This window comes from Pan troglodytes, chromosome 6, assembly GCF_028858775.2.
Source record: "Pan troglodytes isolate AG18354 chromosome 6, NHGRI_mPanTro3-v2.0_pri, whole genome shotgun sequence".
Taxonomy (NCBI): domain Eukaryota; kingdom Metazoa; phylum Chordata; class Mammalia; order Primates; family Hominidae; genus Pan; species Pan troglodytes.
The window spans coordinates 73401039-73414206 of record NC_072404.2 but is presented as its reverse complement, the minus strand read 5'-3'; the positions used below and the strand labels follow the sequence as shown (position 1 = coordinate 73414206).

The window sequence follows — 13168 nt, the reverse complement described above, 5'->3', positions numbered from 1 at the left end:
ATCTATCAATAACAATCTTGAATATAGCTGGACACGGTGGCTCATGCCTGTAATCCCAGCACCTTGGGAGGCCAAGGCAGGCGAATCACTTGAGGCCAGGAGTTTGAGACCAGCATGGCCAACATGGCAAAACCCGTCTCTAATAAAAATGCAAAAAAATCAGTTGGGCATGGTGGCACATGCCTGTAATCCCAGTACTGGGGAGGTTGGGGCACGAGAATCACTTGAACCCAGGAAGTGAAGGTTGCAGTGAGTTGAGATCACACCAGTGCATTCCAGCCTAGGTGATGGAGTGAGACCCTGTCTCAAAGAAACAACAACAACAAAAAAAAAAAAAAAAAAAAGAAGAAGAAGAAGTAGAAAAAAATCTTGAATATAAATGGATTAAGTTCTTCAATTAAAAGGTACACTACAGCCTGGGCAACAGAGAGACAGACACCCTGTCTCAAAGAAAGAAAAAAAAAAAAGGTATACATTGGTTGAATAGATTAAAACACAAAATCTAAGTATACATTGCCTAGAAGAAACACGCTTCACAAGCAAGAATTAAAACATATACCAAAACCTATGGTATGCAACAAAAGCAGTTCTAAGAGATAAGTATACAGCAATAAATGGCTACATCAAAAAAGAAGAACAATCTGGTTTTTAATTTTTTTTAGGGACAGTTTCGCTGTTGTCCAGGCTGGAATCCCCAGGAGTTTGAGGTTGCTGTGAGCTATGACTGTGCAATCGTGGAACCGCACTCCAGCCTAGGCAACAGAGCAAGAACCTGACTTAAAGAAAATAAAAAAAGAATAAAATCTTGTAATTTGCCACATCGATTAACCTGGAGGACATCATGTAAAGTGAAATAAGCCAGACATGGAAAGACAAATACTGCATGATCTAAGACTTAAACATAAGACCTAAAACCATAAAAACCCTAGAAGAAAACCTAGGCAATACCATTCAGGACATAGGCATGGGCAAAGACTTCATGACTAAAACACCAAAAGCAATGGCAACGAAGCCAAAATTGAGAAATAGGTTCTAATTAAACTAAAGAGCTTCTGCACAGCATAAGAAACTATCATCAGAGTGAATAGGCAACCTACAGAATGGGAGAAAGTTTTTGCAATCTATCCATCTGACAAAGAGCTAATATCCAGAATCTAAAAAGAACTTAAACAAATTTACAAAAAAAAAAAACAACAAAACCCCATCAAAAAGTGGGTGAAGGATATGAACAGACACTTCTTAAAAGAAGACATTTATGCGACCGACAAACATATGAAAGAAAGCTCATCATCACTGGTCATTAGAGAAATGCAAATCAAAACCACAATGAGATACCATCTCACACCAGTTAGAATGGCAATCATTAAAAAGACAGAAAACCACAGGTGCTGGAGAGGATGTGGAGAAATAGGAACACTTTCACACTGTTGGTGGGAGTGTAAATTAGTTCAGCCATTGTGGAAGACAGCATGGCAATTCCTCAAGGATCTAGAACCAGAAATACCATTTGACCCAGCAATCCCATTACTGGGTATATACCCAAAGGATTATAAATCATTCTACTATAAAAACACATGCACATGTATGTTTATTGCAGCACTGTTCACAACAGCAAAGACTTGGAACCAACCCAAAGGCCCATCAATGATAGACTGGACAAAGAAAATGTGGCACATATACACCATGGAATACCATGCAGCCATTAAAAAGGATGAGTTCATGTTCTGTGCAGGGACATGGATGAAGCTGGAAACCATCATTCTCAGCAAACTAACACAAGAACAGAAAACCAAATACCACATGTTCTCACTTATAAGTGAGAGTTGAACAATGTGAACACATGGACACAAGGAGGGAAACATCACACACCAGGGACTGTCAGAGGGTGGGGGGCTCAGGGAGGGACAGCATTAGGAGAAATACCTAACGTAGATGATAGGTAGACGGGTGCAGCAAACTACCATGGCACATGTATACCTATGTCACAAACCTGCACGTTCTGCACATGTATCCCAGAACTTAAAGTAGTCAGAAAAAAATTGATATCATAGAGGCAGAGAGTATAACAGTGGTTAGCAGACACTGGGGAGGGGAGGGAGTAGGAGAGAATGGGAAGAGACTGGACAACAGATACAAAGTCACAATTAAGAGAAATAAATTCTGGTGTTCAACTGCACATAAAGGTGACTATGATTATAGCTGTTAAGAGAGGCTGTTGAAAGTTCAAGACAAAGAAATGATAAATGTATGATGTGATAACTATACTAACTATCCTGATTGGATTAATATTCAACATAAATGTGTATCAAAACATCAACTTGTGCCCCATATATACAATGTGTCAATTTTTGTTTGTTTGTTTTATTATACTTTAAGTTTTAGGGTACATGTGCACAATGTGCAGGTTAGTTACATATGTATACATATGCCATGTTGGTGTGCGGCACCCATCAACTCGTCATTTAACATTAGGTATATCTCCTAGTGCTATACCTCCCCCCTCCCCCCACCCCACAACAGGCGCTGGTGTGTGATGTTCCCCTTCCTGTGTCCATGTGTTCTCATTGTTCAATTCCCACCTACGAGTGAGAATATGCGGTGTTTGGTTTTTTGTCCTTGCGATAGTTTGCTGAGAATGATGGTTTCCAGCTTCATCCATGTCCCTACAAAGGAAATGAACTCATCCTTTTTTATGGCTGCATAGTATTCTATGGTGTATATGTGCCACATTTTCTTAATCCAGTCTGTCATTGTTGGACATTTGGCTTGGTTCCAAGTCTTTGCTATTGTGAATAGTGCCACAATAAACATACGTGTGCTTGTGTCTTTATAGCAGCGTGATTTATAATCCTTTGGGTATATACCCAGTAATGGGATTGCTGGGTCAAATGGTATTTCTAGTTCAAGATCCCTGAGGAATCGCCACAGGTACCAAAACAGAGATATAGATCAATGGAACAGAACAGAGCCCTCAGAAATAATGCCGCATATCTACAACCATCTGATCTTTGACAAATCTGACAAAAACAAGAAATGGGGAAAGGATTCCCTATTTAATAAATGGTGACGGGAAAACTGGCTAGCCATATGTAGAAAGCTGAAACTGGATCCCTTCCTTACACCTTAGACAAAAATTAATTCAAGATGGATGAAAGACTTACATGTTAGAACTAAAACCATAAAAACCGTAGAAGAAAACCTAGGCAATACCATTCAGGACCCAGGCATGGGCAAGGACTTCATGTCTAAAACACCAAAAGCAATGGCAACAAAAGCCAAAATTGACAAATGGGATCTAATTAAACTAAAGAGCTTCTGCAAAGCAAAAGAAACTACCATCACAGTGAACAGGCAACCTACAGAATGGGAGAAAATTTTTGCAATCTACTCATCTGACAAAGGGCTAATATCCAGAATCTACAATGAACTCAAACAAATCTACAAGAAGAAAACAAACAGCCCCATGAAAAAGTGGGCAAAGGATATGAACAGACACTTCTCAAAAGAAGACATTTATGCAGCCAAAAGACACAGGAAAAAATGCTCATCATCACTGGCCATCAGAGAAATGCAAATCAAAACCATAATGAGATACCATCTCACACCAGTTAGAATGGCGATCATTAAAAAGTCAGGAAACAACAGGTGCTGGAGAGGATGTGGAGAAATAGGAACACTTTTACACTGTTGGTGGGACTGTAAACTAGTTCAACCAATGTGTCAATTTTTAAAAATTAATTAATTTTTAATGAAAGATTATACACAAATCACTTGATCACAGGTTTATCTACTGGAGAGCTGGAGTAGGGCAGCTTTACCTCTTAGCTTGCACAGAGATACTAATAAACCAGCAGGGCCTTAACTGGCCAATCCCAATGTGTAACTGGATACTCACCAGGAAAGGATTATACATGGGCTTTAGATTATGAAGTTTGAAGTCCTCATCTATCATTTACTATCTGTGTGGTCTCAGAAAAATTATACCACATTCCTAAATTTTAATTTTGTTATTTATAAGTAATACATTTACCTCAGAGAGTTTAAAAAGATTAAAAGTTACTTGCAAAAGTATGCAAATGAGTTAGGCATGTGTGCTTGTATATAAAGAAGTGGGTTAATATTTATGTGTGAATATGTGTGTATTTATGTGTGTATGTATGACTAAAAATGCCTCATTTAGTAGGCCAGGAACTCTATACATAGTAGTAATTATTATTATCAGCAAGGTAAGAATGATTATTATTTCTGAATACAAACATAATTACTTATATAATTTGAAGCTGTTCGGATTTAACATGAAATTATAACACAAGGCATGTGACTCAAGTTAGAGTCATTCAAGTAGAAATCCTTTCAATGTACCATATGCTATACATACAACTTTATGCAAATAAATTTCAGATCCTATAGAGTACAAAACTGAAAATTTTGAATGATTCTTACTTTAAGGATTACTTTTTAAAACTGCCTATTCAGGTAAAGATATATCATTAATTTACTCCTCTAAAACATCTTTCTCTTCCCCACTCCCACCTAGAGTTCGTTGTAGATCCTCTGTAAATGCCTAATGAAAGGAACTGATGAATGATTAGACTGTTCTGAATTTTAAAACATTCATAACCCAAAAGAAAGTTTTAAAATATGAATTCAGAAATAAAATCAGTAACAGCTGGCTTGTTTAACTCTAATATGCACAAGAGTGGAAATACTCCAATCATCCATTACTATATCTCATGAAAATGCTTCACACAGGTTTCAGCAAGTACTCCCATAAATACTGGTCACAGGACTAAAGCTATCACTGGATCAGTGTCCAGTACAGTCAGAAACAAAGCATTCAGCCAACAGTCTCACCAAGAGTGGCAGGGCTGGGGGCACTCAAAGGGGAAGTGTCCAAAAAGAATCACAGATTTTCCTGCTGTGACACGTATACAAATTTTTATAGATACTTACACACACATATAGTTATATACTATGCCCCCATCCACCCTACATAGTATAGTACTTTTTAGTTTATAAACATTTTCATAGACTGTATCTCATTTGAGCATCATGACAACACTGTCAGGTAAATATGAGAGATATTAGAACCCCACTTAACAGATGAGGAAACTGAGACTAATATCAAGTGACACATACAAGGTAACACAGATATAAAATAAGGCTATTAGGCCAACACTCTATTACAAAACAATTTTATCCCTTAAAAGTTAAACAATTTTTTTTTTTTTTTTGAGATAGGGTCTCGCTCTTTTGCACAGGCTGGAGTGCAATGGCACAATCTCAGGTCACTGCAACCCCTGCCTCCCAGGTTCAAGTGATTCTCCCACCTCAGCCTCCAGAATAGCTGGGACTACAGGTGTGTCATCACACCAGGCTAGTTTTTGTATTTTCAGTAGAGATGGGGTTTCACCATGTTGGCCAGGCTGGTCTCAAACTCCTGACCTCAAGTGATTTGCCCAATTTGGCCTCCCAAAGTGCTGGGATTATAGGTGTGAGCCACTGCGCCTCTGCCTCCCGGGTAACCTCTGCCTCCCGGGTAACCTCTGCCTCCCGGGTTCAAGCGATTCTCCTGTCTCAGCTTCCCAAGTAGCTAGGACTAGAGGCGTGCGCCACCACGCCCAGCTAATTTTTGTATTTTTAGTAGAGACAGGGTTTCACCATGTCGGCCAGGATGGTCTCAATCTCTTGACCTCGTGATCCGCCCACCTTGGCCTCCCAAAGTGCTGGGATTACAGGCGTGAGCCACAAAAGTTAAAAATTTTCAATAAATGTGCTGAGTCCTCAAAAAGAAAACAGAAAAGTACCAGGCTAAAAGATGCAAGATCAGGATCTGACCTCACTCTACAATTTTCTGTCTGTATAAGCTTAACTTACTTAACTCCTCAGAGCCTTAGTTTTCTCATCTAGAAAATGATAACAGCATTTAAAAAACATTTTTTTAAATTTTTTAAAATTTTATTTTTTGAAAAATAGAGATGGGGTCTTGCTGTGTTGCCCAGGCTGGTGAAGCAGGGTGGTTTTAGGATGAAACTGTTCCACCTCAGATCATCAGGAATTAGACTCTCACAAGGAGCATGAAACCTAGATCCCGCACATGCTCAGTTCACAATAGGGTTCACACTCCTATGATAATCTAATGCAGCTGCTGATCTGACAGCAGGCAGCACTCAGGCAGTAATACTTGCTCATCTACCACTCACCTCCTGTTGTGTGGCCTGGTTCCTAACAAGCCATGGACCAGGACTGGTCCACAGCCTGGGGGTTTGAGCCTCCTGAACTAGGACATAACAAGTGCTTCATAAATGGGAAAAACTTTTTTTTAATTGTTTTCCTTTTTCTCTAGGCTCCGGCTATCTTAATTCCTAGTAGGGTTAATAGAATTATAAGATTCTTTCTAGTTCTAAAAGTGAACAGGAGAGTGAACTATTTCTTTCTATATTAAGAAATTCTGGGGCTGGGAGTAGTGGCTTAAACCTGTAATCCCAACAATTTGGGAGGCCAAGGCAGAAGGATCACTTGAGCCTAGGAATTCAAGACCAGCCTGGGCACAAAGCAAGACCCCATCTCTACAAAAAATACAAATTAGCTAGGCAGGGTGGCACATGCCTGTAGTCCCAGCTACTCAGGAGGCTGAGGTGGAAGGATCGCTTGAGCCTGGCAGGTCAAGGCTGCAGTGAGCCGTGACTGCACCACTGCACTCCTGCCTGAGAAACAGAGGAAGACCCTGTCTCAAGAAAAGAAAAAGAAAAAGAAATTCTGGGGTTTTAAATTCAGGTCACACTGCCCCATCTGTAGTTTCTCAAAATGTTTGTAAAAACTTAACAAGCAATGTGTTCATTTAAAAAAAGGATTATTGGCTGGGTGTAGTGGCTCACATCTATAATCCCAGCCTTTTTTTTTTTCTTTTTTTAAGATGAGAGTCTTCTCCTTGTCACCAGGCCGGAGTCCAGCAGCGTGATCTTGGCTCGCTGCAACTTCCACCTCCGGGTTCAAGCGATTCTCCTGCCTCAGCCTCCCAAGTAGCTGGGATTACAGGCGTGCGCCACCATGCCCCAGCTAATTTTTGTATTTTTAGTAGAGACGGGGTTTCACCATGTTGGCCAGGATGGTCTCAATCTCCTGACCTCGTGATCCACCCGCCTTCGCCTCCCAAAGTGCTGGAATTACAGGTGTGAGTCACCGCACCCAGCCTATAATCCCAGTCTTTTGGGAGGCTGAGGCAGGAGGACTGCTTGAGGCCAAGAGTTTGAGACCAACCTGGGCCACACAGGCCTCATTTCTACAGAAAAGAAAATAAATAAATATATACATGCATTCATACATACATAAAAAGTATAACTTACCAACAGTTTTGCTGCCTGAACACGAACCACCCAAGAGCCATCACTGACCATGTGACAAATTTTTCCAAACGCATCATCAACTAAGCGTATTTCTTCATTAGAAGAAGGAATTGGGACAATGCTACATTAAAAGAAAAGAAATGAAATCACTTAGAACAAAACATGAATCTAAGCCTGCAGATTCAGGCCATGCACAGTGGCTCACATCTATAATCCCAACACTTTGGGAGGCCCAGGCAGGTAGATTGCTTGAGCCCAAGAGTTCAAGACCAACCTGAGCAATATGGCAAAACCTCATCTCTACAAAAAAAATACAAAAATTAGCTAGGCATGGTGGCATGCGCTGATAGTCCCAGCTACTTGGGAGGCTGAAGTGGGAACATAACTTTAGCTCTGGAGGTGAAGGTTGCAGTCAGCTGAGATCACACCCCGGCACTCCAGCCTGGATGACAGAGCAAGACCCTGTCTCAAAAAATAAATAGTCTGGGTGCAATGGCTCACGCCTGTAATCCCAGCACTTTGGGAGGCTGAGGCAGGTGGATAACTTGAGGTCAAGAGTTCGAGACCAGCCTGGCCAACATGGTGAAACCTCCTCTCTATTGAAAATATAAAAATTAGCCGGGCACAGTGACACATGTCTGCAATCCCAGCTACTCAGGAGGCTGAGGCAGGAGAATCGCTTGAACCTGGAAGGTGGAGGTTGCAGTGATCCGAGATAGTGCCACTACACTCCAGCCTGGGCAACAGAGCGAGACTCCATCTCAAATAATAATAATAATAATAAACAAATAAATACATAAGTAAGTAAGGCTGCAGGCTCAATAAACTGAGAGCAGTCAATGAAGACTGACACACACAAAAATGATAATTGAATAGTTCAAATCCTAGAATGATTAAATACAGTTTGAAATAAACAAATCACTCTAGGAGTACAAACCAACTCTTTCAGTTGCATTGCAAATTATGCTTTTTTTTTGAGACAGGGTCTCACTTCTGTCACCCAGGCTGGAGTGCAGTGGCATGAGCACTGCTCACCGCAGTGTCAACTTCCTGGGCTCAGGTGATCCTCCCAGTTCACTCTTCTGAGTAGCTGGGACTACAAAAGCATGCCACCACACCCAGCTAATTTTTTATATTTTTAGTAGAGACGGTTCACCATGTTGCCCAGGTTGATCTCAAACTCCTGAGATCAAGCAATCTGCCCGCCTCAGCCTCCCGAAGTGCTAGGATTACAGGGCTGAGCCACTGCAATCAGGTGCAAATTTTCAATGTATTGAATAAAAGTGTGTAACCCACCAAAGGTTCAGCCAGGCGTGTAATCCCAGCACACTGAGATACTGAGGTGGGCAGATTACCTGAAGCCAGGGGTTCAAGACTAGCCTACCCAACATGGCAAAACCTCATCTCTACTAAAAATACAAAAAATGAGCTGGGTGTGGTGGGGCACAACTGTAATTCCGGCTATTTGGGAGGCTCAGGCATGAGAATTGCTTCAACCCAGGAGCTGGAGGTTGCAGTAAGCCGAGATCACATCACTGCACTGCAGCCTGGGCCACAGAGCAAGACTCTGCCTTAAAAAAAAGTACGTAACCCACCAAAGGTTCAAAGATTTATGAAATTATAAAAAACTAGCTTCCACCGAATATTTCATATCCTTAAGTTTATTATCTTCTGTAACTGAAATTCTTCTTCTTCTTTTTTTTTTTTTTTTTTGAGAGAAAGTGTCTTGCTCTGTGACCCAGGCTGGAGTGCAGTGGTGCGATCTCAGCTCACTGCAATCTCCACTTCCCGGGTTCAAGCGATTCTCCTGCCTTAGCCTCCCTAGTAGCTGGGATTACAGGCGTGTGCCACCATGCCCGGCTAATTTTTGTATTTTCAGTAGAGATGAGGTTTCACCATGTTGGCCAGGCTGGTCTTGAACTCCTGACCCGAGGTGATCCGCCCACCTCGGCCTCCAAAAGTGCTGGGATTACAGGCACCACCGTGTCCAGACTGAACTTCTATAAATACATTAAATCTCAGAATAAATCAATATAAAACTTACTTATCAATCCAGTCCTAAAAGAAGAGACAATTTCCAATTAGCCCTTTTCTTTGTATGTGTCTAAGTCCTGAAAAGGAGTCTACTACAAATGGAGCCTACTCCTACGGGTTTATTAATCCATTCTGGTTTTCAAATTTTGGCAGTTTAATGAAGAGGAAAAAACACCTCTTTTTCCTATACAAGGAAAAATAAAATATTCTATAAATATTTATAAATAAAAGATGAATATTTATAATATTCTATCTTACAAAATATAATAAATAATATTGCCTACCTCCTCAAAGAATCACTGTGGTTAATTTAATTGCTGTGAAAATATTTTTAACCAGGAAAACTACATAAGAGATCATTATTCTCAAACTCATCTGGTATCTTTGTCTGGCATTTGGCGCAAGCCAAACTAAAATGGGTCCCAAACAATTTTAAAGATTTTTTTGTAAAGTACTGAAAACCATTTAAGAAAGATATTCCAATTTCTTCACTTATGGATGAGAAGATTAGGACAAAAGAAGTGAAGTATCTTTCCGAAGGTGTACAGAAAGCTCCTATCAGAGATGAAAAATGAGGACCAGGCAATCTGATTTTCAGGGCCTGTGCTTTTCCCTTACTCCCCATTGCCTTCCAAAAATCTAACCAACATTTCTTTTCTAGAAGTGGGCTTTTTGCATGGTGAGAGGAGAGGAAAACGGCTTCACAATCAACAAAAGCCAGCTTACACCCACATTGACCTTTCAGGATAGAGCTGACTGACAACCCAGATAAATTAGACTGCAGCACTGCGCACTTGTTCATAGTCATCAGAGAGTAATTTACAGGCCTGCAAAGAAGAATTCCAAAAGTCTATTAGTTCTGTGTCCTCTCAGGCAATGTTTAAACTATTTTCAAAGTGAAGATATAGGGTAGTTGGATAAGGATGCCCAGTAAAACACTTGTGTGTGGTTTTAACTTCTTGAATCTTTGCTTAAAAATGAATCTTGACCTCTGTCAGCTGCTCTGGCTATATTCTGACTATGCACTCTACCCCACGTCTGGAAGGAGAATCACAGACTGACGGCATAAAAACATCTAGAACAGATAAAACCCAGCAAAGCATGCTGGGAGCCCACAGTACTGTTCTCACAGGCTCAAACACCAATTATGGGTTTTTCCTCCCCCCGTAAAAATCAAAGCGCACACGTCTGTTTACCTTGGTCTGAAATCATTGGCCTCTGTTTCAATCCACTCACTCTTTCTGGGTAGCCCCATACTCCCTAAATACTGATGGCTCAGAATACCTACCCTTAGCTCTGATTTCTCCTGATGTCCAGACCCTTTTTAACTACTTATGGCTGGAATTCTCTTCATGGATGTCCCATCAAACTTTTGTACCCAACACACGCAAACCTGAACTCATTAAGGAAGCAAATTCTACCTTATATCTTAAATTCTACACTATCAGTCCATCCTCACTCCCTTGATGCTGTCATTACTGCTTGCCTAGATTACTAACAGAGTCTTATGCCACCAAACATCTGAATCAGCCAACTAACTTCCGTTCCTCTGAGTCCTTACTATCCAAGTTTCCTTTAAATTATTTGGCTTCCCACATAGTATCAAAAAAAACAAACAAACAAAAAAACGAGGAAATAGTACATGAAAAAGCAGAATTAAAACAACTGAGTATATGTTTAAAACTGCAAAAGCTCACTTTTTCAGAAAAATATTAAAATATTAAATCTAACAAATATCTAGGCAGACTGATGGAGAAAAATACAGAAAATGCACAAAAAAACCAATTACCTGGAATGTGAAGGATACAAAACGTCAGCAGTTGTAGATTTTAAATAAGCAATGACTTTGAGTTCAACCATGATTGGGTATATTGAAAAGAATCTCTCAGAAAAAAAGAAAAAGAAAACTGTTATAAAGCTATGTACAAAATGTTAAGCACTATTGAAGTCTTCCAATTCTACCAGTTATGGAGTTATTGGTCTTGGACTAACTCTCCTGAAAAGAAAAAAACAAAACAAAACAAAAAAACCTAAAAACTGGGATAAAATAGCCTACCGTGGGCACTGGCAATGCAACTGAGCAGGTAGGACATGGGTGCTACATTCTCTTTGTCAGAACACAAAGCATTCATACACTCTTCTCACCCTCACTCTCACCTTTTAATCTTAGATCTACTATTAAACGTATTCAACATTACTATCAATCCTTTGGTCAAAATTTCTTTACTCACATTTTACTTGATGCACTTGGATAGACTGTTCAAGAAAGTGTGAGTAGTGAATTCCTCAAACTCTTGCATATTTAAAATTACATTTTTGAGCCTTGATGCTTGAAGTGTAGCTTGGGTAACGGGTGGGCTTTAAGCCAATTTTGGCATGCAAGGGGCTGAGTTTATTAGGCATCAGCACCTCTGAAAATCGTGGGGATGCAAGCTTAATTTCAACACTATTCTAAATACTTGAAAGATATTATATAATTCTTTAATAAACTCCTATGTCTACCAATGGTTCACATGAACTCAATATCCAAGATTAAACATCTATAAAATCAAGGCACTGTTATTTAGTGGAGACTTGCTGGCTATTCTATGAGAGGAGCTATTGTTATTGTAATCTCATCCTCTCATAAAAGTGTATCATATTACTCATAACCAGCCCTTCATATTCTATTCCTATTTTGGTATTTAAAAATAAGATATCTTTGAAACACTTGAATTCAAAGAGGGAATCTGAATAGTTTTTAAAATGTCAATGAAATGCCATTTCTTCATGCTTGAACAAATACAAATTGACTGAAGTGCTTCTCTTCAAACTTTCTGGAACATTTTTTATCTAAATTCTAGGAACAATCACAATAAGTTTTAACCACAAATGTGAGAATGTTCTAAACGTTAGGGTGGAAAAATTTTTAAAATAATTTTATAGTAATTTTTTTCATCATAGTGACAGTGTGCTAAATTTTTTTAAGTCAAATATTACTGTGGACATTTAAGTCAAGATTCTAAGTAGCTGTTCTAAAGTCCAAAATTTAGTTTCATATACAATGATATTATACATATATTTGCATATAAAATTAATATATGTGAGCCATGTTTCAAATAGTTGAGAGATTATTATATCAAAGATTCTTGATTATATAAAATGCCAATTACTTATAGGCACACATGCTTTTAATAATTACAAAGGCAGTTGTGATTGATTCTACTCTTGCTACTGGCATTTATATGGACATAACATTATGGTCTGAAGAATATTTAGGCAAATTTATCCCTCATATGATCAGAAGAACAATGCAAGATAGTTTATATCTGAAAGGAAAAATCCTTTATATGGTTCTGAAAGCCTAAATCATTAACAACTTGCATAATAATTAGCATAAAAATACACAAACACGCCCTCTTCCTAGCAGTAAGTACACAGTGATAACAGAATCAAAGCATGTGGCTATGTGCATGTTTATATTTCAAGACGCAGAGCACTCTATTCCTCTTCTCTGTCCTTTCTAGATGGCACAATTCCTCACGAATCTAAGTGCAGTCATAGGGTGGATTAGGGTGACCTGCCATTTGTATGCAACTGATCTCTATTTTGGAAGCAATTAATGTAAAAATATATTTTTACAAGATAATTTCAAATTTCAGGGCAAACTAGCATGGTTTCACTCCTTTTCTTTGTAACATTTTTTCTAAGGTTGGAAAAGTAAGGCTTTAGTACGATTTTTAATAATAAGTTTTCAAAGTGAGACGCAAAATGGTGGCGCCAACACATTTCAAGTCTGCTACATTTTG

At 39.2% G+C, this 13168-nt stretch overlaps 1 protein-coding gene across 1 annotated transcript in view; it reads right to left on the bottom strand.

Moving 5' to 3' along the window:
* The window catches only part of LOC451720 (integrator complex subunit 4-like protein 2), a 115775-nt gene that overhangs the window by 96574 nt on the left and 6033 nt on the right, over positions 1-13168 (bottom strand). Inside the window, 1 exon segment of the mRNA XM_063815929.1 lies at positions 7347-7467. Within this exon segment, the coding sequence (XP_063671999.1) occupies positions 7347-7467 (121 nt within the window).